The sequence below is a fragment of the Patella vulgata genome, chromosome 6 (genome assembly GCF_932274485.2).
Source record: "Patella vulgata chromosome 6, xgPatVulg1.2, whole genome shotgun sequence".
Classification (NCBI taxonomy): Eukaryota; Metazoa; Mollusca; class Gastropoda; family Patellidae; genus Patella; species Patella vulgata.
Genome location: NC_065884.2, coordinates 56,311,055 through 56,337,781, shown reverse-complemented (window position 1 = coordinate 56,337,781; position 26,727 = coordinate 56,311,055). Strand labels below are relative to the sequence as shown.

At 36.7% G+C, this 26,727-nt stretch overlaps 1 protein-coding gene and 1 long non-coding RNA gene across 2 annotated transcripts; both read left to right on the top strand.

The window, feature by feature from the left end:
- The first annotated feature begins 2,850 nt into the window (after positions 1–2,850).
- Positions 2,851–7,323, top strand: LOC126823225 (zygote arrest protein 2.S). The gene is made up of 2 exons (XM_050551902.2): positions 2,851–3,049; positions 6,888–7,323. Exons 1-2 carry the CDS (start codon positions 2,954–2,956, stop codon positions 7,083–7,085), a joined length of 294 nt encoding a protein of 97 aa, XP_050407859.1. The 5' UTR covers positions 2,851–2,953; the 3' UTR covers positions 7,086–7,323.
- An 8,891-nt stretch (positions 7,324–16,214) lies between these two features.
- LOC126823226 (uncharacterized) lies at positions 16,215–20,171 on the top strand. Its single transcript, XR_007681094.2, has 2 exons — positions 16,215–16,468; positions 20,046–20,171. It is a non-coding gene; the product is annotated as an uncharacterized LOC126823226 (long non-coding RNA).
- The last annotated feature ends 6,556 nt before the right edge of the window (positions 20,172–26,727 follow it).

Below are 26,727 nucleotides of genomic sequence, written 5' to 3'. Positions count from 1 at the left end.
ACACTGACTTAGAATTTAGGAACGGATCGAGTTTAAAGTGCCCTCCTTAACATTTCAAACGGTGTCAAAAATGGCTCCACTCTCTATCTACAGGATATTGTTCATCCATATGTTCCATCCATGTCCCTGCGTTTCAAATTAAAAACATTTGCTGCCAGATCTTTTTCATATATCTCTGCAACGCTTTGGAATTCCTTACCCCAAAAACTAAATTCTGCTGAAACACGAACTTCATTTAAATCAAACCTAAAGACTCATCTTTTCAAACATTATCATGTGCGTTTTGTGTTGTAGTGTGCTTGGTGTGTGTTCAGCGCTATGAGCATTTCCCTATTGTGATGTGGATTTTAGCGCATTATAAGATCCCTTATTATTATTATTATTATTACAGTTCCATGCATGTTTTGTTCAGATATATTAATTTCGACAAGTTTAATCGTCAATATTAATTAATCAAGTTTGAAAATATTAATTGGAGAATGTCATCAAAAAACTTTTCTCAAAAACTGATTTTTGATGCAAGGATAATAACAACATAACTAAATTCGTCAATGCTCAAATTTATGAAAGAGTTCGTCTTTACGATGATAGTTTTAATACTCTGTGTAGACCAAGAAGACACTATTTTCCGGGACACGGAATATGTGCCTAGCCTCCGAGATCAAATATTCCCAATCCTATGCACTGAATATCATCGGTAGACAGATGAAGTGACGTATCGATAATTTGATGATTTTGATGATGCAGAATTCAAATTTGGCATGTAAATGGACGAAAAATTTCTACTTTTATGAGAAATTGCCTATCACCTCTGCGTAATATCTCCATTTAACCGATTTGCGGAGAAACATTAACAAACGATCATTCCATAGTTTTCTGTAGAATTTAAATCAATTCAGTAAATACTATAGTTCCCTGCAGCATAAAGTAGGAAACATTCTATCGTATATTTATAATATGAAGATCTTTTTTTAATTCATATTATAGTTTACTTCTGCAGGACCACAGTAAATTTCGACAGCTATGTTTTTCATCTCTATTGGTACATACAACAGCACAGCGCCAAATCATAATAAATAAATAAACAAATACATATCAAATGAATTGCAGGCTAAAAAGCTTGAGAATCTGCAATCTACTATCTGTCATATTCCCGCCAAGTGCTCGAACCGGGTATGCTGTCAAGTAGTACATGCGCCCGGCCTAGTTAATGTAATACGTCATTGGCAATTAGATAGGCCTACATGACTTCATAAAGCTGATTGGTTGCCAATATTGTACTATTATTTGATGTTATGATTGATATATGGTGGCCCATCGTCATCATTGAGGAATTTAACAGAATTTCTTTAAAACCTAAATGAAACGCAAAGTCAAAATAATAATAAAAAAGCAAAAGCAAAAGTAAAAATTCAATCAAAAGTAAAAGTTAAATCAAAAGTAAAAGTAAAAGTAAAATCAAAAGTAAAAGTAAAAATTAAATGTAAAAGTAAAATCAAGTAAAAATAAAATCAAAAGTAAAAGTTCAATTAAAAGTAAAAGTTCAGTCAGAAGTAAAAGTGAAATCAAAAGTAATAGTTAAATGAAAATAAAAAAATAAGATCAAAAGTAAAAGTCAGAAGTAAAAGTGAAATCAAAAGTAATAGTTAAATGAAAATAAAAAAATAAGATCAAAAGTAAAAGTTCAATTAAAAGTAAAAGTTCAATTAAAAGTAAAAGTTCAGTCAGAAGTAAAAGTAAAATCAAAAGTAATAGTTAAATGAAAATAAAAAATAAAATTAAAAGTAATAGTTATATGAAAAGAAAAAAGAAAATTAAAAGTTGAACAGAAATGAAATGAAATGTCGTACTGTTCCGCTCCGACTGGCTATGAGGGAATTTGGCTCGGGCAGTGGCACTATGGCCTATTCTTATATTGAATTTCAACTGCCAAGGGATATTTTACGTGCACGCCAATGTATAAACGGAATCTCCTTTTTCCGTTCCATCCAAACTAAATCAGCTGTCCTTGCAGGGATTGAACACGCAACCTTCAGTCTAGCGAGCCAGCGTCTTACCCACTTGGCCACCGTGGCTCCAGGTAAAAGTTGAACCAAAAGGAAAAGTTTAATCAAAAGTAAAAGTTTAATCAAAAGTAAAAGCAAAAGTAAAAGTTTAATCAAAAGTAAAAGTTAAATCAAAAGTAAAAGTAAAATTAAAATTAAAAGTTAAATCAAAAGTAAAAATTAAGTCAAAAGTAAAACTTAAAAACCAAAATGTAAATTAAAATCAAAACGAAAATGAAACTAAAAGAATTTTTAAAGGTAATTTGAAATGTAAAACAAAAGTAAAAGTGAAACGCAAAATAAAAACATTTGTCGGCTTATATCATTCAACAACTAAGTGATAACGATAGGCCACTATACGGACACAGCTCACCAAATATTTCTACAGTCTTTCTCTCCCTTTCCCTTTTTCCCCCTTTTGCATGTCGATTTTTGTTGACTTTTTGGTGTAGAATCGAAGAAAAGGGTTTGAAAATACATTTCTACCAGGTTTTGGTGAATATTCATTATTTTGAGGCGGAAGGATACAAGAGTTGAGAGGTTGGTTAGGTTGAAATGTAGGGTCCAAAATTGCATGTTTTTTTGTCTCTACTTCCAGCTTGTGTATCTTAAGTTTTTCCATGGTGAACCTCATACGTGCTTTTGGGCAAGAGGTTGCCACATGTTGCTCCATCTGTGGTAGAAAGCGTTCTACCCAACGAAAATTTGGGGAAAAGTTAGAGCCGGTCTAAGAGACGAGAATTAACATTAAAGTCAATGGGCAAATGTTTAGTGATCTATGGCCATACTGGTATGCTGTCAAGTAGGACATGCGCGCGTTCATGATAATTATAATACGTCATTGGCAACTATAGTTAGTTGATTCATCGGATATTGTACTAGTATTTGAGTTTTTAATTCCAATCATTATGGGTGGTAACAGAAGATACGGACATTTTCAGTGTTCATCTTGCAGACAGAAGTGGGAGAGTTCACATGTTTACGTGAAGAAAGGAACGGAAAAGGTAAAGATCAACAATTCAACAATATGTGAAGTTGTTGATAACTCCTTATCAGATCATATTTGATGAATATGAAGCACTGGGGCATACTGTGATCCGCGGAGGGCGTTTAACCATCTAGGCACGAGGAAATAATTGTTGAATTTCGGCATACCTTGGAGCGCACCTGGCCTATATCCGAGTCTCAACCAAGAATAAGCAACTTTCACTTTCACTTTCTATTAAACATATATTTTGTATCGAATCGTTCTAAATCTTGCTTTAGATACCTTCCCATATACAAACTTGGTGATTTGATGATATATGTAGACAAGACACCTATTCGAACTAATAAATCTATCAAAAATTTGCTTCAAATCCCTCTCAAAACATTGTGTTGACCAGGAAATACCGGACGCTATAAAAATATATAAAAAGAATTCATGTTTGTGTCATGTGGCTTGGTAGTCAACGGGTGCCGAGCTGGAGGAGAATCCATTGCATATAAAAGACGATATTGTCTTAATCGCTGTTCATTTACCATAAATATCGAAGTAAATTCTGGGATTATCCCCGCCCACATCTTTTTCCGTGGTTTTTTTTTATCTCAGAAACAGTTGTACGCTAAAGTCTGTCACATTTTTCACGTCCGCTCAAGTTTATTAACATATACATCAAGCTCCCCCTAACACAAGAGGCCAGACAATCTACGCGTGCAACATTTGACGCATATTCCTGAAGCCATGGCCCAAGAAATTCCTCTCTGGTCATTGCTTGATTGGCTTCTGATACTTGAGCTTTTGAGGTAGTGTGTCTATTCTTCCCGTTCAATCAAATCAAGTACATCACAGGGTTCAATTTAGTCTAAAACCAATGAGTAGCACATTTTTGTGGCAGATTCACATTTTGGCTAATCAATTCAAAATTTGAATAGCATTTGCTCAGATTTGAGGAGCAATAAACCGTACATCACAAAAAATTGTAATTCTGATAAATAAACAATATTATAATCTTTAGTCTTGTTTTATTGTTCATTATTTACATGTACATGTAACACTTAACAACAAATAAACAATTAACATGTATTTGGCCTTCTCGGTTGCGAAAAGAACATTTGTACACATTCAGTGGCATTAAATTCTGCAGCTACTGGCCCCTCTAACTTAATTCGCATTAAATTCTCAAGAGTAGCTTCAGATAATTTATTGCGCCAATCTGTTTTGATGCGACCCATCGCTGAAAATGCACGTTCAAGTTTGGCATTTGACACTGGGTAAGTCAAAAGAATTAAAATTACGTGGCAAATGTTTGGAAAAATATCTCTCCTGTGTGCTAAAATATTTTTTAAGACCTCGGTTATGGAGTCCGTTTGAGGCGACTGAGCACTACACATATTTTGCAACCAAAAGGTTTTCAAGTTTCTCCACTCATTTTGAAGCAGATGAGTTTCTACACCTCGTTTATCCAAAATATTTTTTAAGTGTTTTCTGAAAAAATCCAAAGATTCAACTCCAAAATTCCCTAGAGACGTTTCATCTCTAGGCCAGTTTGGGATATTAATGAGTTTCAAAATTGTAAATGTTTCACTTTTATTTAAATCACCAAACCTGCTTTTAACACATTCTTCCAATTTTCTCTCAAGGTTTGTAGATTTATTTTCAAACACTATTTTGTCATACTTAATATTTATCCCCTTGAATGATATGTCCGTTGGGTCATTTGTAGCAGATTCTAATAGTTCCTTTAAATCACCATTAAATTTATTTGTACTAAAGTCTTCTAAAACCGTATAAAATGTATCTAGGCAGGATATTGCAAAATGTAAATCTATACTTGAACCTTGCAACATAAGAGATAGTTTTGATATAGGTTCTAATAGCTCACTAAAATATAGCAAGTACACAACAAATTTAAATGATTTTAGTTTACTTAAATAACCCTTCATTTTGCATTGGTCTTCTTTTTTTGTTGAGGGATCCTCAGCAATGTTTTCAAGGTGTGTAACTATCACAGGGTAGGATTTGATCAGTGAGTTACAAGCACTTCGTTTATGCTGTAACCACCTAGTTCCTAAAGCCTTTTCCGGTTTACTGACTGTTTGTTCCATTATTTCTACTAATTCACGCAATTCCCTCAGGCGTTTTGGGGAATGGTTATAGAGGGATTTTAAACTGTTTAAAATGGCCATCATATCACCACATTTTTGAGCACCCGCTAAATGTGTCCTTTGCAGCTAATTCCAATCTGTGGTTTAAACAATGAATTACGATCAACCAATCCATTTCCTTTTTTAATAACTCTCCCAACCCGTGTTTGTTTCCCATATTAACACTGGCGCCATCAGCCATAAACCCAACCCATTTACTTTCGAAGTCTATTAACCCGCTTTCTTGAAACGCTTCATATAACATTGATTTTAGGCCTTCTGAAGTTACGATATGCGCATTTTTTAGTCTTAAAAAGTTTATTTCAACCTCACCAGTTGGTGAAACTGTTAATAAATAAATTACTTCTTTTTCAACACTACTTACGTCGGTACACCCATCGATTAACACAGTAAAATACTCTTAGTTATTTATTACCGACAATATTTTGTTTTGAATCCAGTCACCTATTAAGTTTGTAAACTCTTGACATTTTACATCTGTAGCATATCTGTCACCCAGGTAAACGCCGTGGTTTTTCTCAAGCACAACAAACTTTGGAAATTTAGAAAATGAAATCTCCTCCCTCGCAAGTGTATATGCTATGTCAAACAATTTTGTCACTCGACCTCTTGCTTCCTCTTCGGCGCCAGAAAATGACTGGAAAATTGAAGCCTTTCTTATAATGTCTATAGCAGGAATCCCAATTTTATTTTCGTATTGGACAGCTTTAATATGTGGATCCGATATAATGTGTTTGCGTAAATTGTCTGCCTTGAGTGCCGATCCTGTGGTTCCGACAATGAATGCCCTACTAAAAATTCTCGAGCAGTTTATTTTATTTTCATGCTTAGAACAAAGTTTGCAGGAAACTTTATTTACAATGCCAGCTGTTTCAAGTTCATATTTTAACCATTTTTTACCTTTATCATATTTTTGTATCCAGGAATGCACCGTGGCTAATTTTATTTCATTTGTTTGCCTTTTCGAGCTAGCAGACGACGCCATTTTATCTTAGCACGCGCTCACGGTTGTCTTAAATAACCAGACGGACAAAACTTTGGTAACTGCGCTTGGTTGCATACTGGATAATGCAGGACTATTTTCTCCCATAGCAACCATAGCAACAGGCAGTGATTTACCTTGGATTTACCAGACAGTTTTTCTATATTGAACGCATTGTACATGTCCGCGTCTGGAAAAACAAGACAAGATGGGTTTTTTTTTATCGGCGCTATTGTTTTCTCCAATTTACCGATTTATTAATTAAATTAGTCGTGATACTTTTATCCAAATGAAGTATTTTCATCCAAAATATAATGAATCGCACTTCACAAGTTTGAAATCAATTTTTGGCTAATCAATAAAATAATTATATCGCTTCTACCGAGATTTGAATCGCTTTTTGCGATGCGATACCGCTTAAATTGAACCCTGGTACATCAACATGACAGCTCTTCGTTTAAGCTGGGGTCTTCCCTAAACCTTTGGACAGTGATTTAAGGTATTAAAAACGGTGAAAGTATTGTTCGTCTCCATACAGTATTGTTTACATTGTATCCGTGTTGTCACGGATTTTTTTTTTTAAAACAATACATGTAATTAGAAAATGTTTTTCTCTATGAAAAAACAAATGGGGAAAATTTCATTTCTCTTCAAGATTATTTCAGACTTATTTGCAATATCTTTCCTTTTATATATATATTTGTTTATTTAAGGTGGAGTATGGACAAGAGTGTAAAAGGTGTAAAATCGTTTGTTTTCCATACCAGGTGGAACCAATCCGATGTTCTCTCTGTGGCCAAACTGACTGTGACTGTCAAAAAGACAGACATATTGATCCAACTAAAGCCCACAGAGCTGATCTGTGTATGAGATGTAGAGCAGGGAAACACTGTGATACACGCAATTGGTAGACGAATACATAAAACATGACCAAAAGTATTCAAAATGTTATTTACATCACCAACTAAATTGTAACTGAAATCAGTGATTTATTTATATTTTAAATATTCAACTTTACTTTTTGTCTTTAATTTTGTTAATGTGATATAGATATCAAAATATGAATTATATACATTTTTGATACTCATTTTGTAATATGTGATAATCTGAAACAACTGTCAAAATGTGAATTATAATCTATAGATTGAAGCTTTATATTGTTGTTCTCTTTTATCTTTCTTTAAAAGAGAGAGAGAGATTTATGAAATTATTAAATTTTCTGATGTGTAGAATATGCAGTTGGTAACTACATGTACGTTACATAACGTATAGTTTCCCCACCTCCATCCGGGGTCTATTGGTCCACCATAGCTCTTGGAGTTTTTGCTTTTTTTCAAATTTGCAGAGATTTGGACATGGAAGAACTATATTGATAAATCACGTTGTAATCACCCCACTCGACACAAACTAGGTCATTTCGGGACTAAGATATGGTTGAATTTTATTTCAATAATTCGCTTGGGCCTAGGGGTCTTTAGCAGTGGGAGGAAACTGGAGATTGTACAGGCTATCCTACTCCTTGTCACGTACAACCGGGGAATGGAAATCACACCCCAACACCCATTTCTTTAAGAAAAGAAAAAAAATTGTGGTATACCAAAAAGATATATTTAATGAAAATCTTTATTGGGAAACAAATGGAATCGATTCTAATTATAAAAATAATATCATGCTCTCTGGATTATTAGTATTTATATCATTTGCTTGCATTCATGGGGGATCACGGTGGCTAAGTGGGTAAGGCGCTGGCTCGCTAGCCTGGAGGTCGGGTGTTCGATCCCTGCATTGGCCGAGAAAGTTCATCCCGATTTTCTGGCGTGGTTCCCCCTTGTCAGTGATGCAGAACGGAGGGCCTGACAAGGCCAGCTGTCTAGTCATTCGGATGAGACAAAAAACCGAGGTCCCGTGTACACATTGGCGTGCACGTAAAAGATCCCTTGACAGTTGGAATTCGATTTAAGAGTAGGTCGTAGTGCCGCTGTCCGGGCCAAATTTCCCTCATAGCACACTGTATGGCGTATGCCCGTCTTCATTAGCCCAGTTCGGAGCAAAACAGTAGGACGTTAAATCCCATTTCATTTCATTTCATTTGCTTGCATTCATATTTATAACGGTGATTATAATCATAATCAATATACATTTGTTTTATTTAATTGGTCATAATTTAAGTTTTGTAATGAAAAACCCGGAAAAAGATCCCTGGCTGTCAATAGACTTATATTAAAAATACATTAACTATAATAATTAAATTATAGTAATGGTCGTTCAAATACGATTACAGATAACCACCTACTTACTTATAATGGCTTCATGTTCAATATTTTATGTGAAAATGTTAATAGATGTAACACGTTGCTCTTCATTTAGTTAGTGATGGCAAGTTACATACGAAAGTTACGCTTTCTCTCTACAATTAGCTTCGCTTGAGAACAGACACGAAGCTAATTAACCGACATTTTAGTTCCTAAATCGACGATTTTAGTCGAAAACACTAATATGCTTCGAGAATGTCAGAATTTAATAAAACTGAAAATGTTTATTTAGTCTTTGTGTGTACGAAAGATCTAAAACGGATTAGAACCCCATAACAAAATAATATACAACATATACACCAAGTCGATGTTTAAAATATAAGTAAGTGAAACAAGCCAACATTGAGGCTGATGTCTCCCGCCAAATTGAAAACGTAATTAGATGAAACACACTTTTTAATTGCATATATTTATCTCTTTATAAAGCTTTGACCATTTCACTACCCTCACTCAATTGGAATCAAAGTTATGTCCAAAAACATCGATGCATAAAAATGTTCATTTTTGAACTTAATCAAGGTACCGATGTAATGAAACTATAGGAAATGCGCATTATCGAACTTAGTCAGGGTATTGATGTAATGATATACGCCAAGTTTCAATTCCCACTTAATAAGAAGCAAAGTTATCGTGTCCCAAAGCATCGACCAATCAAATTGCGAATCTCTGCTTAGCCTAAGCAGAAAATGCTCATCATCGAACCAAACAACCAAGTCAATGCATTCACTTAATAAAATCCTACACCACGTAGAGTTCTTGTTTCCCAAAGCGTGACGGACAGACAGACGCACAGACCCATTTCAATACTCCCCTGCTTTCTTCGGTAGGTGGGGGACAAACATATATAAAATACACACTACTGAGTTGCAGGAAGAAGAAAAGCAGTTACTTACATGTAGCATTTTTTATCAAGACATTCTCAAATTATCCATAACGGTTAACGAGTGTTGTAATCTAACACAATATAAGTCCTCTGGGGTCAAATCGCCCACTAGAAGTTTATCACACGATTATATAATCATTTGACTATAAATTAATTATTTAACCCCAAATGAACAAACCATGCTAAAAAAAAGTTCTGGAGAACGGGTTTACAATTGATCAACATATGTTTAGTGCAGTGCGGAATGACACAAACAAACTTGTTAATTATAGATCAAAAGCTGATTATTACAACAAACTTATTGAAGATAATGTGGATAACCCTAAAGCACTTTTTGGCACTTCAATGCTTTACTTGGCAAGACGCGGGATGTGCCCTATCCCAAAGAAGATGATTTGAACAACGCAAACAACTTCAATACGTTTTTCATCGACAAGATCAGCAAGATGCGTTCAGGATTTAATCTAGTATTTGATAGCATTGTTGCTGATGATTACATAGGTGAAAACTTTGAATCTTTTGAACCATGGAAGAATGGTACTGTACCTCAGGCTTTTAAACATGCTATCATTAAACCTCTATTAAAGAAATCAACGCTGGTTACGGAAGTTCTAAAAAACAACTACCGGCCAGTTTCAAATTCACCCTTTTTCTCTAAGATCCTTGAAAAGGTGGTCAAATTGCAACTTGTGAAATTCGTGGAAGGAGGCAATCTATGGGATAAATTCCAGTCTGCATACCGAGTAGCACACAGCACAGAAACTGCTCTCAACTGTGTATTGGAAGCAGCTAAGCGATCTGTTGACATTTGTGACGTGTCTATATTGGTGCTACTTGATTTATCTACAGCTTTTGACACGATTGACCACAGGAAGTTTCTGGTAATAAGTGAATCAGTCCAGTTGCCCTAAATTGGTTCGCCTCATATTTGTCTGGAAGGTCACGAGCTGTAGTAATTGGGAAAGCCGTCTCAAACGTAATGACTCTGACATGTGGTGTGCCAAAAGGACCCTTCCTTGGGGCAATACTGTTTTGTCTCTACACTGAACCCATGCTGGAGCTATTGAATCGACATCTGGTTTCCTATCACTGCTATGCTGATGACACCCAGCTCATCGACCGCTTCTCCCCATCACATACAAGTCAACTTTCTACGTGTCATAAAATGAAAGAGTGTATCAGAGACATTCAGCAATATATGGATCAAAATATGCTGAAATTAAACACCGAAAAGGCGGAGGCTATCCTTTGTGCACCTCCTGCTCGACTCCAGAAATGTGAAATCACTCCCCTTAATGTCAACGATACAATTACCCCTTTCTTTTCATCTTTAAAAAACCTTGGTATTCATCTGGACTCGTCTCTTACAATGGAACCCCACATCAGCTATGTATGCAAGGTTTCACACTATCACCTACGAACCATAGGATCGATAAGGCACCCCATAACTAGGGATGCAACCACCACCCGTGTACGCTGTATGATGTCAAGGCTCGATTATGGAAATAGTTTGTTAGCAGGAATTTCGAAATAACAGCTGTTAACAAATTCAGAAGCGCTGTGCCAGAATCGTCACTAGGACTAAGCTGCGTTCTCACATATCTCCAGCTCTAAACTCTCTACACTGACTTAGAATTTAGGAACGGATCGAGTTTAAAGTGCCCTCCTCAACATTTCAAACGGTGTCAAAAATGGCTCCACTCTCTATCTACAGGATATTGTTCATCCGTATGTTCCATCCATGTCCCTGCGTTTCAAATTAAAAACATTTGCTGCCAGATCTTTTTCATATATCTCTGCAACACTTTGGAATTCCTTACCCCTAAAACTAAAGTCTGCTGAAACACGAACTTCATTTAAATCAAACCTAAAGACTCATCTTTTCAAACATTATCATGTGCGTTTTGTGTTGTAGTGTGCTTGGTGTGTGTTCAGCGCTATGAGCATTTCCCTATTGTGATGTGGATTTTAGCGCATTATAAGATCCATTATTATTATTATTATTATTACAGTTCCATGCATGTTTTGTTCAGAAATATATTAATTTCGACAAGTTTAATCGTCAATAATAATTAATCATGTTTGAAAATATTTATTTGGAAAACGTCATCAAAAAACTTTTCTCAAAAACTGATTTTTGATGCAAGGATAATAACAAAATAACTAATTTCGGCAATGCTCAAATTTATGAAAGAGTTCGTCTTTACGATGATAGTTTTGATTCTCAACAACGATAACGTTCTGGGTTCGGGTCTCCGTGTAGACCAAGAAGACACTATTTTCCGGGACACGGAATATGTGCCTAGCCTCCGAGATCAAATATTCCCAATCTTATGCACTGAATATCATCGGTAGACAGACGAAGTGACGTATCGATAATTTGATGATTTTGATGATGCAGAATTCAAATTTGGCATGTAAATGGACGAAAAATTTCTACTTTTATGAGAAATTGCCTATCACCTCTGCGTAATATCTCCATTTAACCGATTTGCGAAGAAACATTATGTATAACAAACGATCATTCCATAGTTTTCTGTTTAATTTAAATCAATTCAGTAAATACTATAGTTCCCTGCAGAATAAAGTAGGAAACATTCTATCGTACATTTATAATATGGAGATCTTTTTTTATTCATATTATAGTTTACTTCTGCAGGACCACAGTAAATTTCGACAGCTATGTTTTTCATCTCTATTGGTACATACAACAGCACAGCGCCTAATCATAATAAATAAATAAACAAATCCATATCAAATGAATGGCAGGCTAAAAAGCTTGAGAATCTGCAATCTACTATATGTTACTCTTGTCATATTCCCGCCAAGTGCCCGAACCGGGTATGCTGTCAAGATAGGACATGCGCCCGGCCTAGTTAATGTAATACGTCATTGGCAATTAGATAGGCCTACATGACTTCGTAAAGCTGATTGGTTGGCAATATTGTACTAGTATGTAATAGTTATATACCTTGTTTTCATGGTGTATGGGTTGATACACCGTCTCTTTTTTGAGTGGGGCTCCGAGGCGAAAGGAATAGTTATACACCGTCTCTTTTTTGAGTGGGGCTCCGAGGCGAAGCCAAGGAGATCTCCACTCAAAAAGAGACGGTGTTTCAACCCATACACCGAGAAAACAAGGTATATAACTGACTTATACTAAATACTTTTTCGAGAAAAGGATTTTGTTCTATTTTTCCCTATTTCAAAAGCATTTTTCATTTCACAAATTTATCAAAGTTTCCCCATTCAGAGCTCCCCAATTATCTCATCGAAAACGCTTATTTCTACTCAGGTAAATGATGTCAGTACACCGCACGTGCATTTCACGGGTTAAATCAGGTCAGGGAAAATGTTCATAACAGGGATATTGATTGGTTGAGAAAAGCAAACGTCATCCAATCATTTTGTACATTAGCCATTTCTTGTTGTTTTGCCAACATCCTGGCTGCGTCGATTGTAGTGGATGGCAGAAATGAATGCGGGAATTCGTCGAAGAATCCTACTTTATAATGTCACAGATATATATATACTATTCAAAAAAAGTAGGGGATATTTGATTTTTAAGTGTTATTAAAGTCACCTAATGAAACTGACGAAGAAACAAATGACAAAATGATACCCGGGGTCAAACAGCAAAGTTACCACAGCATCACAACCAAGTCAGTAACGGGTAAATCCTCCTCTGTTTGCCAAACAAGCATTGATCCGACGTGGCATACTCCTAATGAGACGTCTAAGGTCATTTTGGTCCAGATTGTCCCATTCCTGTTGCAACGCAGCAGCAAGTTCTTGGACATTGGCAGGACGTTGTTGACGTTGACGTAACCTCTGTCCAAGCATGTCCCAGACATGCTCGATGGGGGAGAGGTCGGGACTCAGTGCTGGCCAAGGTAATGTGGTGATGTTCTGTTGTTGGAGGTAACCTGTAACGATCCTGGCCCTGTGACATCTTGCGTTGTCATCCTGGAAGATGAAACGGCGGCCATGACGTCGTGCGAACGGCACAACATGGACTGCCAAGATGTTGTCCCGGTAGTACTGGCCTGTAACACGCCCTGCAACAACATGTAAAGCCGTTCTTCCAGCAACAGTGATGCCTCCCCACACCATAACAGAACCACCCCCAAATCGATCATGTCTGATGACGTTAACGTCTTGGAAGCGCTCGTTTCGACGACGCCACACCCTCCTACGTCTGTCCAAAAAATCAACAGTGAACCTTGACTCATCTGAAAACATCACATTGCTCCAGCGTCGATTATCCCAGTGTTGACGATCCCTACACCAACGACGTCTTGCCTGAATGTGATGATCTCTCAAACAAGGGATCACGCGAGGACGTCGGGCGCGAAGGTGACCCCTATGCAGTCGATTCCGAATCGTCTGGCCACTCACTCTCACACCAGTGTCTGTTTGAAGACGAGCGCTGATCTGATTTGCTGTGATGACACGATTTCTCAAGGCCAAGGTACGGATAAATCGATCCTGGGCTTGAGTTGTCGCCCTTGGTCGACCTGAGCGGGGTCTGTCCTGTACATATTGTGTATCACGGTATCTGGACCATAGCCTGCTTATGACAGACTGAGAAACATTCATCGTCCGCGCCACAACCGCCTGTGTTGTGCCGATCTGTAGCATGCCAAGGACACGTAACCTTTCATTTTGGGTAAGTCGACGCATATCAAAATTTGTTTTCTGGTCACTAAAACAATTAAACTGATGTTTCCACCCTGGAATTCAATGCCACAATGACTGTAACATTCAAAGTCAGAGTCGTGCAAATCTTGGGTTGGACCCCCATGATGATCCCAAGCATCACCTGCATTCCATGCGGTAGCTATTGGTGCGTTTGGGCGTCACATGTAACTGGAAATGTTTCTTCTGTTAGGTTCTATAGTGACTTTTTTCGTAGTCATTTGCATATTTTAGTATTATGCCCCCAAAATCAAATATCCCCTACTTTTTTTGAATAGTATATTTCTAAGACCGAGAATATCAGTTCTGCACGAGATGTCAATGATCGCGAAGATTTAGAAGCCCGATCCTTCACAGTACAAGAAATTAAAGCCAAGCAGATGAGTCGAATTCCGCCAAACACGAGGAAAAATACCAATTGCATAGGAATATGGTGACACTTCGAGATCAGTACAAAAGATTTGATTTTAACTTTTTTGATAAGCAAGGTACATTTGCTAATTTCCGCACAGATCCATTCATTAACTTCGCGAGGTATTGACATCCACTGACAAATTAAAGCCATGCAGATGAGTCGAATTCCGCCAAACGCGAGGAAAAATACCAATTGCATAGGAATATGGTGACACTTCGAGATCAATACAAAGGATTGGATTTTAATTTTTTGGATAAGCAAGGTACATTTGCTAATTTCCGCACAGATCAATTCATTAACTTCGCGAGGTATTGACATCCACTGACAGACAAAAACAAGAACAGCCATTAAATGAAGACGAGTTGGAATTGTAGAGTTCTCAAGTTTGTAGTGTAGAAAATGCCAGTGGATTAATTTATACTAGTAATATATTTGGATTACGTGCTGCGGATGAGCATAAACCGCGACAAAATGTGAAAGTTTTTAGTGTTGAAAATGCCAAGAGATTAATTTATAATAGTAAAATATTTGGATTATGTGCTGCGGATGAGCATAAGCGGCGACAAAATGTTAAAGTGCGACAAAATGTGAAAGTGCGACTAGATATCAAAATGTAAAGAAATGTGAGACAAAATGTAAGAATATGACTGAGAGTGACGCACATTCGAAAAGTGCTGAGACAGTTGAAAATGATGACTCTTTTACCATAACATGTTCAAAACGGGTTGTAAATCATGATTTTGTTATTTTTGTCCCTTTTCAACTGATACACGGCCACCCGTGTATCGGTGTATACCCTCCCATTTTCATCAAAGAGTCGAGAAAAAGTATGGGTATAATTGATGTTATGATTGATATATGGTGGCCCAGCGTCATCATTGAGGAATTTAACAGAATTTCTTTAAAACCTAAATGAAACGCAAAGTCAAAATAATAATAAAAAAGCAAAAGCAAAAGTAAAAATTCAATCAAAAGTAAAAGTTAAATCAAAAGTAAAAACAAAAGTAAAAATCAAATCAAAAGTAAAAATTAAAAGTAAAAATAAAATCAAGTAAAAGTGAAATCAAAAGTAAAAATAAAATCAAAAGTAAAAGTTCAATTAAAAGTAAAAGTTCAGTCAGAAGTCAAAGTAAAATCAAAAGTAATAGTTAAATGAAAATAAAAAATAAAATTAAAAGTAATAGTTATATGAAAATAAAAAATAAAATCAAAATTAAAAGTTGAAATGAAATGAAACGTCGTACTGTTCCGCTCCGACTGGCTATGAGGGAATTTTGATCGGGCAGTGGCACTATGGCTTACTCTTATATTGAATTTCAACTGCCAATGGATATTTTACGTGCACGCCAACTAAATCAGCTGTCTTTGCAGGGATTGAACACGCAACCTTCAGTCTAGCGAGCCAGCGTCTTACCCACTTGGCCACCGTGGCTCCAAGTCAAAGTTGAGCCAAAAGGAAAAGTTTAATCAAAAGTAAAAGTTTAACCAAAAGTTAAAGCAAAAGTAAAAGTTTAATCAAAAATCAAAAGTAAAAGTAAAATTAAAAGTTAAATCAAAAGTAAAAATTAAGTCAAAAGTAAAACGTAAAAACCAAAATGTAAATTAAAATCAAAACGAAAATGAAACTAAAAGAATTTTTAAAGGTAATTTGAAATGTAAAACAAAAGTAAAAGTGAAACGCAAAGTAAAAACATTTGTCGGTTTATATGATTCAACAACTAAATGATAAGGATAGGCCAATTTCCTGGTATGCTGTCAAGTAGGACATGCGCGCGTTCATGATAATTATAATACCTCATAATTGGCAACTATAGTTAGTCCTACACGAGACTTAGTAAAGCTGATTCATCGGATATTGTACTAGTAATTGATTTTTTAATTCCACTCATTATGAGCGATAACAGAAGATACGGATATTTACGGTGTTCATCTTGCAAAGAGAAGTGGGAGAGTTCACATGTTTACGTGAAGGAAGGAACGAAAAAGGTAAAGATCAACAATTCAACAATACGTGAAGTTGTTGATAACTCCTTATCAGATCATATTTGATGAATATGAAGCACTGGGGCATATTGTGGTCCGCGGAGGGCGTTTAACCATCTAGGCGCGAGGAAATAATTGTTGAATTTCGGCATACCTTGGAGCGCACCTGGCCTATGTCCGAGTCTCAACCAAGAATAAGCAACTTTCACTTTCACTTTCTATTAAACATATATTTTGTATCGAATCGTTCTAAATCTTGCTTTAGATACCTTCCCATATACAAACTTGGTGATTTGATGATATATGTAGACAAGAAACTTATTCGAACTAATAAATCTATCAAAAATTTGCTTCAAATCCCTCTCAAAACATTGTGTTGACCAGGAAATACCGGACGCTATAAAAATATATAAAAAGAATTCATGTTTGTGTCATGTGGCTTGGTAGTCAACGGGTGCCGAGCTGGAGGAGAATCCATTGCATATAAAAGACGATATTGTCTTAATCGCTGTTCATTTACCATAAATGTCGAAGTAAATTCTGGGATTATCCCCGCCCACATCTTTTTCCGTGTTTTTTTTTATCTCAGAAACAGTTGTACGCTAAAGTCTGTCACATTTTTCACGTCCGCTCAAGTTTATTAACATATACATCATGCTCCCCCTAACACAAGAGGCCAGACAATCTACGCGTGCAACATTTGACGCATATTCCTGAAGCCATGGCCCAAGAAATTCCTGTCTGGTCATTGCTGGATTGGCTTCTGATACTTGAACTTTTGAGGTAGTGTGTTTATTCTTCCCGTTCAATCAAATCAAGTACATCAACATGACAGCTCTTCGTTTAATCTGGGGGTCTTCCCTAAAACTTTGGACAGTGATTTAAGGTATTAAAAACGGTGAAAGTATTGTTCGACTCCATACAGTATTGTTTACATTGTATCCGTATTGATAGCCTCGTTTGTCACGCAATTAGTTTTTCTGCAATATTCTGCTATGCACTGGTTAATTCGGCATAATAAAATCGTGAGTCATGACGTAACGTTAGGTAAACATATTTGGTCCAATTTGGAGCTCTATTTAAAGCGTAATGATATTGTTACGCAGTAAGTTATTGGTTGTTAATCGGACTATTGACCAGTCATAATTTGGAACATAAATTTGCTTCCTTTACAGCAGTGTTAAGTGGGATTAGCTCTAATCAAACAAAACACTGCGAGGAGTATGCATTTGGCGTCACTCGAGCAGACAGCACTAATTCCTCAGGCTGTCAATCACTGCCAACCTCTCATTCTTGTCCTGTAAGCGCTCCAGTATTTGTCTAGTAAGATTTGGCGTCTCTACTTTCCATATGTACCAAAATTGCCATACTTTTATTGGAAATAACCACCCGGTAAATACGTTTGTGGGACAATATCGTTAAGCGTGTTTCCAAGTTGGAGTCAGTTGTTATCTATCTTGTCACGTGTCACAAAAAATATGTCTCCAAAATACCATAATTCAGCATAAGCCCGTGTACACTTGGTCGCGATAAGCGTGCCGTTCTCGGCACAGTACCAGGCCGCGATAATTTTCAAGAAATTGACGTATTTACATTACTCTAAAATAAACGGCTTCGGAACCGTGCCAGGCACGCCAAATGTGGAACTCTTCACAGAAAAGTTACTTCCAGTCACTATGCAAATTACCCGGACAAAAACAATTATGGCGGTTGATTTAGTCTAAGCAGCCATTTTGACAGAACTGGTGACAGAATTATCAAAGTTCGCGGGAAAAGGGTCAAGGTTCACATGGCGCATGCACAGTAATCCGTACTGAAACCGTGCTCAGACCGAATAGCGTTTACACTATGAAAATTTAACCGTGCCTTGTCTGGCATCGTGCCGAGATCACCTCACTTCAGTGGGCCAAATTGGCACGTACTCAGTACGGCACGCTTATGTTTTTGACCAGTTTACACTACAAAAAAAAATTAACGGGGTATACTGGCGCACTTAAAATTTGTAATGTAAAGGGGGCTATAGAAACACTATACTTTTACTTCTTATTCCGATTCTAATTGGTTTTCATTGTTTTGCGACGTCTATCTCAATATGTTACTTTCATCATGGGTATTGCACCAAGTTTTTTTTTATTATTTAAAATAAAAACAGTTGGTAAATTTTATCATTAGTGGGGCATTTGTTATATGTACTAAAATAACGACCAAGTTATTATTAGACATGATTCATTGACGTAATTATATTTACTAGTTAAAACTGAGTAAAACGAAATCACTGGGGGGGGGGGGATTTGCACAAGGGTTTTCTGAATTCCCAGTATCTTGAAAACGTCTACAGAATTGCGAATGACTCGAGCATTTGCATTTGAAACGTCTATATCTCGGCATCGGATTTGTAGATTTGTCGCAGCTTTTACTGGCGATCTGATAATCTCGGTCTCTCCAGTCCACATTGTTACCGCTTCGACTTGTCCATTCTATTTTTGTTTAAAAAAGAAAAAAATGACAAATTAATGAATATCTTCTGTACCAGTGCTATTTAAAGTAGTTAAGTCTCTAACTCAATTTCATCCAAAATCTTCGACATTGAAAACACGATTTATTTATCGGTTTAAATCAACATTGATGTTGTGATCGTACCGGGAAATGTGGCCTTGTGATATCCAGTATTTAAGACAAAATAAACATTTTACATTTGGTACACGAATCGTGTACCATAATGCGTTTCAGCGTTATTTGTAATAAGGGACTCTAAAAACGAGGCTAGGCATATTCCACAAGTCATGTCAAACGGTGACGCTATATTCTTATCTGGAGAGCAAGCCCAATAAATAATATCGGCGTAGACTGGAATAACCAGACGCTAGATCTTGAAATTCGATTGAGAATACTGGCGTATTTCGCCGAACCTAACTGATTAAAAATTACAGTAAAAACAGAAACATTTGTGTCAATTTCTAGGTCCCAAGTATTAGCGACTTAGCTCCTTTAAATTCAGCTTCTCGTGATAGTTTGGACCTAGGGTTCAGAAGCCGAAACCCTCGAGTAGGAGATTGCCAAGATCCTAAATTATTTAAATACCACAGCTACAATGTTGACTACTGTGAGAAGTGGGATCAGAATGTCCGTCTGACATATTTCAAGATTTGTTGAATCACTATCAACAATAACGTAAATTGGAACACTAGACAATGAATCAATCAAAACCATTGCACGACGCCAAATCATATTTCATGTATAATAGCAACAATTTATTAAAGCACGTCGTGATTTAAGGTGGAATATTGAATAAATGTAGCACCAAGACACTTGCCAAAACTGTTTGTGAGCCTCCATTCAAATAAGTGACGTTAATGTATTTGTTTAACTTGTATGGAAACTAAATATTGTGTATCTACATACGTCACTTCCTGTTTACATTGTAATTATTTAAAATTAAACACGGAATTTTTTTTAAAACAATAATTAGAAAATGTTTTTCTCTATGAAAAAACAAATGGGAAAATTGAATTTCTCTTCAAGATTATTTCAGACTTATTTGCAATATATTTCCTTTTATATATATATTTGTTTATTTAAGGTGGAGTTTGGACAAGAGTGTAAAAAGTGTAACATCGTTTGTTTTCCATATCATGTGGAACCAATCCAATGTTCTCTCTGTGGCCAAACTGGCTGTGACTGTCAAAAAGAAAGACATATTGATCCAGCTAAAGCCCACAGAGCTGATCTGTGTATGAGATGTAGAGCAGGGCTATTCTGTGATAAACGCAATTAGTAGACGAATACATAAAACACGACCAAAAGTATTCAAAATATTATTTAGATAGTAATTTAAAGCTACAATTTCATATTGTTAAGTTATATTTTTAAAATTTATCAAAATAAAGCATTAAGATAGATGGTATCCATAAACAGTCCTACCTTGTTAAAGAATAATCCTATTAATCCTATAATTCACTTTTGCCAGCTGAGAAATTGGCAAAAATATAATTTTCAGTTTCAAACGTTTGAACATAGCTATTCTATGGAGGTAATAGGAAAACAAGGGGGGTAATTGTGTTATTATTTCCTGTGTCAATGATTTTTAAGCGTGGGAAATAATGCCCATGATCGTATAATAGTGAGTTGATAACCTATTGAGCAAAAGACAGAAATAATTATGTTTTGACTTTCTTAGAAATTATGAAATTCTCGCTTTAAGACATCACCAACTAAATTGTAACTGAAACTTGGATACAACGTCAATATTTCGTAGCTCTGAATTTACGAGGTCTTTTAATAAATCAAAACTTACAGTGCTTTATTTATATTTTAAATATTCAACTTTACTTTTTGTCTTTAATTTTGTTAATGTGATATAGATATCAAAATATGAATTATATACATTTTTGATACTCATTTTGTAATATGTGATAATCTGAAACAACTGTCAAAATGTGAATTATAATCTATAGATTGAAGCTTTATATTGTTGTTCTCTTTTATCTTTCTTTAAAAGAGAGAGAGAGAGAGAGAGAGATTTATGAAATATGCAGTTGGTAACTACATGTACAGTTACATAACTTACAGTTTCCCCACCTCCGTCCGGGGTCTATTGGTCCACCATAGCTCTTGGAGTTTTTCCTTTTTTTTTCAAATTTGCAGAGATTTGGACATGGAAGAACTATATTGATAAATCACATTGTAATCACCCCACTCGACACAAACTAGGTCATTTCGGGACTAATATATGGTTGAATTTTATTTCAATAATTCGCTTGGTCCTAGGGGTCTTTAGCAGTGGGAGGAAACCGGAGATTGCACAGGCTACCCTACTCCTTGTCACGTACAACCGGGGAATCGAAATCACCCCCCCACCCCCATTTCTTTAAGAAAAGAAAAAAAATTGTGGTATACCAAAAAGATATATTTATTATAATTCGATGCTTACAGGGTTTTAAAAGTAAATTCGGTTTTTCGGAGTAAACCATATTTTTATCAAATGATTTTATTTTTATTAAAGAATTAATGGGATAAAACTAACTTGCATCATCAAGTCAGTTGTGTAATCCTATAGCTTTCTAATGGTACCGCTGTCAATTACCATAACACAATTTATCAACGAACACCGAAAAGAAAAGGTCAGGCATTCTCAGGCTTAAGTTAAGAATTTCCTCGACTTTCAATCACTGTTTATGAGAAACATCTTTGATCAAGAAACACAAAACTTTACACATGGTTTCTTATTGATGTATTTGATACATTAAAACACGAGGCTTTATTTTAGTTAAAATACGGCGAACAATTTTGAGTAAATTCTTAAGGCTGGCTATGTTTTGTAAAACCCAGGCCTGGTTTGAAAAACATTTTTGTTTTCTGTATTATACGATAATCCACGTTATTGGGTCTTAAATAGTTCAACAGTACAATCTACCATTCCATTAATTTCCTACAGCTGACACGAATATAAAAAATACAAATGATATTATTACCATGTTTCTTGCTCTATTCAAATGTTACAAATCTCAAGCACGCCATAAATTGTTATGACACGTAGAAAAATGATTTTACAGAAATACGATAATGTACAAATACCCGAATAAATACAAGAAAGCATAAAGGAGTGTCTATTTGGTTATAACACCGTTTTGTTACTACGGATTTTTAAAGGGATCGTTTATACTAACGGCAAGTAACATTGGTCATTTTGAGACTAAATTAGGCACGTTTTAAGTCTATGCAAAGCACTAACGGTGAAAACGAACCCGGCCGAATTTTTGTTCGCGCGGAAAATTGCGCGGATTGCCTCAAGAGCGAATTTTTGGATATGGTTCCCGCGAACGATTTTCATTAGCCAATCAAGAGTGAGCGGCCATGCTTTAAGACTTTAAGAATGTTGACAATTAAACACTCTTTTCCAATTATATTATACAGTCCTACTCACAAACCAGTCACTAGGACTAAGCTGCGTTCTCACATATCTCCAGCTCTAAACTCTCTACACTGACTTAGAATTCAGGAACGGATCGAGTTTAAAGTGCCCTCCTTAACATTTCAAACGGTGTCAAAAATGGCTCCACTCTCTATCTACAGGATATTGTTCATCCGTATGTTCCATCCATGTCCCTGCGTTTCAAATTAAAAACATTTGCTGCCAGATCTTTTTCATATATCTCTGCAACACTTTGGAATTCCTTACCCCTAAAACTAAAGTCTGCTGAAACACGAACTTCATTTAAATCAAACCTAAAGACTCATCTTTTCAAACATTATCATGTGCGTTTTGTGTTGTAGTGTGCTTGGTGTGTGTTCAGCGCTATGAGCATTTCCCTATTGTGATGTGGATTTTAGCGCATTATAAGATCCATTATTATTATTATTATTATTACAGTTCCATGCATGTTTTGTTCAGAAATATATTAATTTCGACAAGTTTAATCGTCAATAATAATTAATCATGTTTGAAAATATTTATTTGGAAAACGTCATCAAAAAACTTTTCTCAAAAACTGATTTTTGATGCAAGGATAATAACAAAATAACTAATTTCGGCAATGCTCAAATTTATGAAAGAGTTCGTCTTTACGATGATAGTTTTGATTCTCAACAACGATAACGTTCTGGGTTCGGGTCTCCGTGTAGACCAAGAAGACACTATTTTCCGGGACACGGAATATGTGCCTAGCCTCCGAGATCAAATATTCCCAATCTTATGCACTGAATATCATCGGTAGACAGACGAAGTGACGTATCGATAATTTGATGATTTTGATGATGCAGAATTCAAATTTGGCATGTAAATGGACGAAAAATTTCTACTTTTATGAGAAATTGCCTATCACCTCTGCGTAATATCTCCATTTAACCGATTTGCGAAGAAACATTATGTATAACAAACGATCATTCCATAGTTTTCTGTTTAATTTAAATCAATTCAGTAAATACTATAGTTCCCTGCAGAATAAAGTAGGAAACATTCTATCGTACATTTATAATATGGAGATCTTTTTTTATTCATATTATAGTTTACTTCTGCAGGACCACAGTAAATTTCGACAGCTATGTTTTTCATCTCTATTGGTACATACAACAGCACAGCGCCTAATCATAATAAATAAATAAACAAATCCATATCAAATGAATGGCAGGCTAAAAAGCTTGAGAATCTGCAATCTACTATATGTTACTCTTGTCATATTCCCGCCAAGTGCCCGAACCGGGTATGCTGTCAAGATAGGACATGCGCCCGGCCTAGTTAATGTAATACGTCATTGGCAATTAGATAGGCCTACATGACTTCGTAAAGCTGATTGGTTGGCAATATTGTACTAGTATGTAATAGTTATATACCTTGTTTTCATGGTGTATGGGTTGATACACCGTCTCTTTTTTGAGTGGGGCTCCGAGGCGAAAGGAATAGTTATACACCGTCTCTTTTTTGAGTGGGGCTCCGAGGCGAAGCCAAGGAGATCTCCACTCAAAAAGAGACGGTGTATCAACCCATACACCGAGAAAACAAGGTATATAACTGACTTATACTAAATACTTTTTCGAGAAAAGGATTTTGTTCTATTTTTCCCTATTTCAAAAGCATTTTTCATTTCACAAATTTATCAAAGTTTCCCCATTCAGAGCTCCCCAATTATCTCATCGAAAACGCTTATTTCTACTCAGGTAAATGATGTCAGTACACCGCACGTGCATTTCACGGGTTAAATCAGGTCAGGGAAAATGTTCATAACAGGGATATTGATTGGTTGAGAAAAGCAAACGTCATCCAATCATTTTGTACATTAGCCATTTCTTGTTGTTTTGCCAACATCCTGGCTGCGTCGATTGTAGTGGATGGCAGAAATGAATGCGGGAATTCGTCGAAGAATCCTACTTTATAATGTCACAGATATATATATACTATTCAAAAAAAGTAGGGGATATTTGATTTTTAAGTGTTATTAAAGTCACCTAATGAAACTGACGAAGAAACAAATGACAAAATGATACCCGGGGTCAAACAGCAAAGTTACCACAGCATCACAACCAAGTCAGTAACGGGTAAATCCTCCTCTGTTTGCCAAACAAGCATTGATCCGACGTGGCATACTCCTAATGAGACGTCTAAGGTCATTTTGGTCCAGATTGTCCCATTCCTGTTGCAACGCAGCAGCAAGTTCTTGGACATTGGCAGGACGTTGTTGACGTTGACGTAACCTCTGTCCAAGCATGTCCCAGACATGCTCGATGGGGGAGAGGTCGGGACTCAGTGCTGGCCAAGGTAATGTGGTGATGTTCTGTTGTTGGAGGTAACCTGTAACGATCCTGGCCCTGTGACATCTTGCGTTGTCATCCTGGAAGATGAAACGGCGGCCATGACGTCGTGCGAACGGCACAACATGGACTGCCAAGATGTTGTCCCGGTAGTACTGGCCTGTAACACGCCCTGCAACAACATGTAAAGCCGTTCTTCCAGCAACAGTGATGCCTCCCCACACCATAACAGAACCACCCCCAAATCGATCATGTCTGATGACGTTAACGTCTTGGAAGCGCTCGTTTCGACGACGCCACACCCTCCTACGTCTGTCCAAAAAATCAACAGTGAACCTTGACTCATCTGAAAACATCACATTGCTCCAGCGTCGATTATCCCAGTGTTGACGATCCCTACACCAACGACGTCTTGCCTGAATGTGATGATCTCTCAAACAAGGGATCACGCGAGGACGTCGGGCGCGAAGGTGACCCCTATGCAGTCGATTCCGAATCGTCTGGCCACTCACTCTCACACCAGTGTCTGTTTGAAGACGAGCGCTGATCTGATTTGCTGTGATGACACGATTTCTCAAGGCCAAGGTACGGATAAATCGATCCTGGGCTTGAGTTGTCGCCCTTGGTCGACCTGAGCGGGGTCTGTCCTGTACATATTGTGTATCACGGTATCTGGACCATAGCCTGCTTATGACAGACTGAGAAACATTCATCGTCCGCGCCACAACCGCCTGTGTTGTGCCGATCTGTAGCATGCCAAGGACACGTAACCTTTCATTTTGGGTAAGTCGACGCATATCAAAATTTGTTTTCTGGTCACTAAAACAATTAAACTGATGTTTCCACCCTGGAATTCAATGCCACAATGACTGTAACATTCAAAGTCAGAGTCGTGCAAATCTTGGGTTGGACCCCCATGATGATCCCAAGCATCACCTGCATTCCATGCGGTAGCTATTGGTGCGTTTGGGCGTCACATGTAACTGGAAATGTTTCTTCTGTTAGGTTCTATAGTGACTTTTTTCGTAGTCATTTGCATATTTTAGTATTAAGCCCCCAAAATCAAATATCCCCTACTTTTTTTGAATAGTATATTTCTAAGACCGAGAATATCAGTTCTGCACGAGATGTCAATGATCGCGAAGATTTAGAAGCCCGATCCTTCACAGTACAAGAAATTAAAGCCAAGCAGATGAGTCGAATTCCGCCAAACACGAGGAAAAATACCAATTGCATAGGAATATGGTGACACTTCGAGATCAGTACAAAAGATTTGATTTTAACTTTTTTGATAAGCAAGGTACATTTGCTAATTTCCGCACAGATCCATTCATTAACTTCGCGAGGTATTGACATCCACTGACAAATTAAAGCCATGCAGATGAGTCGAATTCCGCCAAACGCGAGGAAAAATACCAATTGCATAGGAATATGGTGACACTTCGAGATCAATACAAAGGATTGGATTTTAATTTTTTGGATAAGCAAGGTACATTTGCTAATTTCCGCACAGATCAATTCATTAACTTCGCGAGGTATTGACATCCACTGACAGACAAAAACAAGAACAGCCATTAAATGAAGACGAGTTGGAATTGTAGAGTTCTCAAGTTTGTAGTGTAGAAAATGCCAGTGGATTAATTTATACTAGTAATATATTTGGATTACGTGCTGCGGATGAGCATAAACCGCGACAAAATGTGAAAGTTTTTAGTGTTGAAAATGCCAAGAGATTAATTTATAATAGTAAAATATTTGGATTATGTGCTGCGGATGAGCATAAGCGGCGACAAAATGTTAAAGTGCGACAAAATGTGAAAGTGCGACTAGATATCAAAATGTAAAGAAATGTGAGACAAAATGTAAGAATATGACTGAGAGTGACGCACATTCGAAAAGTGCTGAGACAGTTGAAAATGATGACTCTTTTACCATAACATGTTCAAAACGGGTTGTAAATCATGATTTTGTTATTTTTGTCCCTTTTCAACTGATACACGGCCACCCGTGTATCGGTG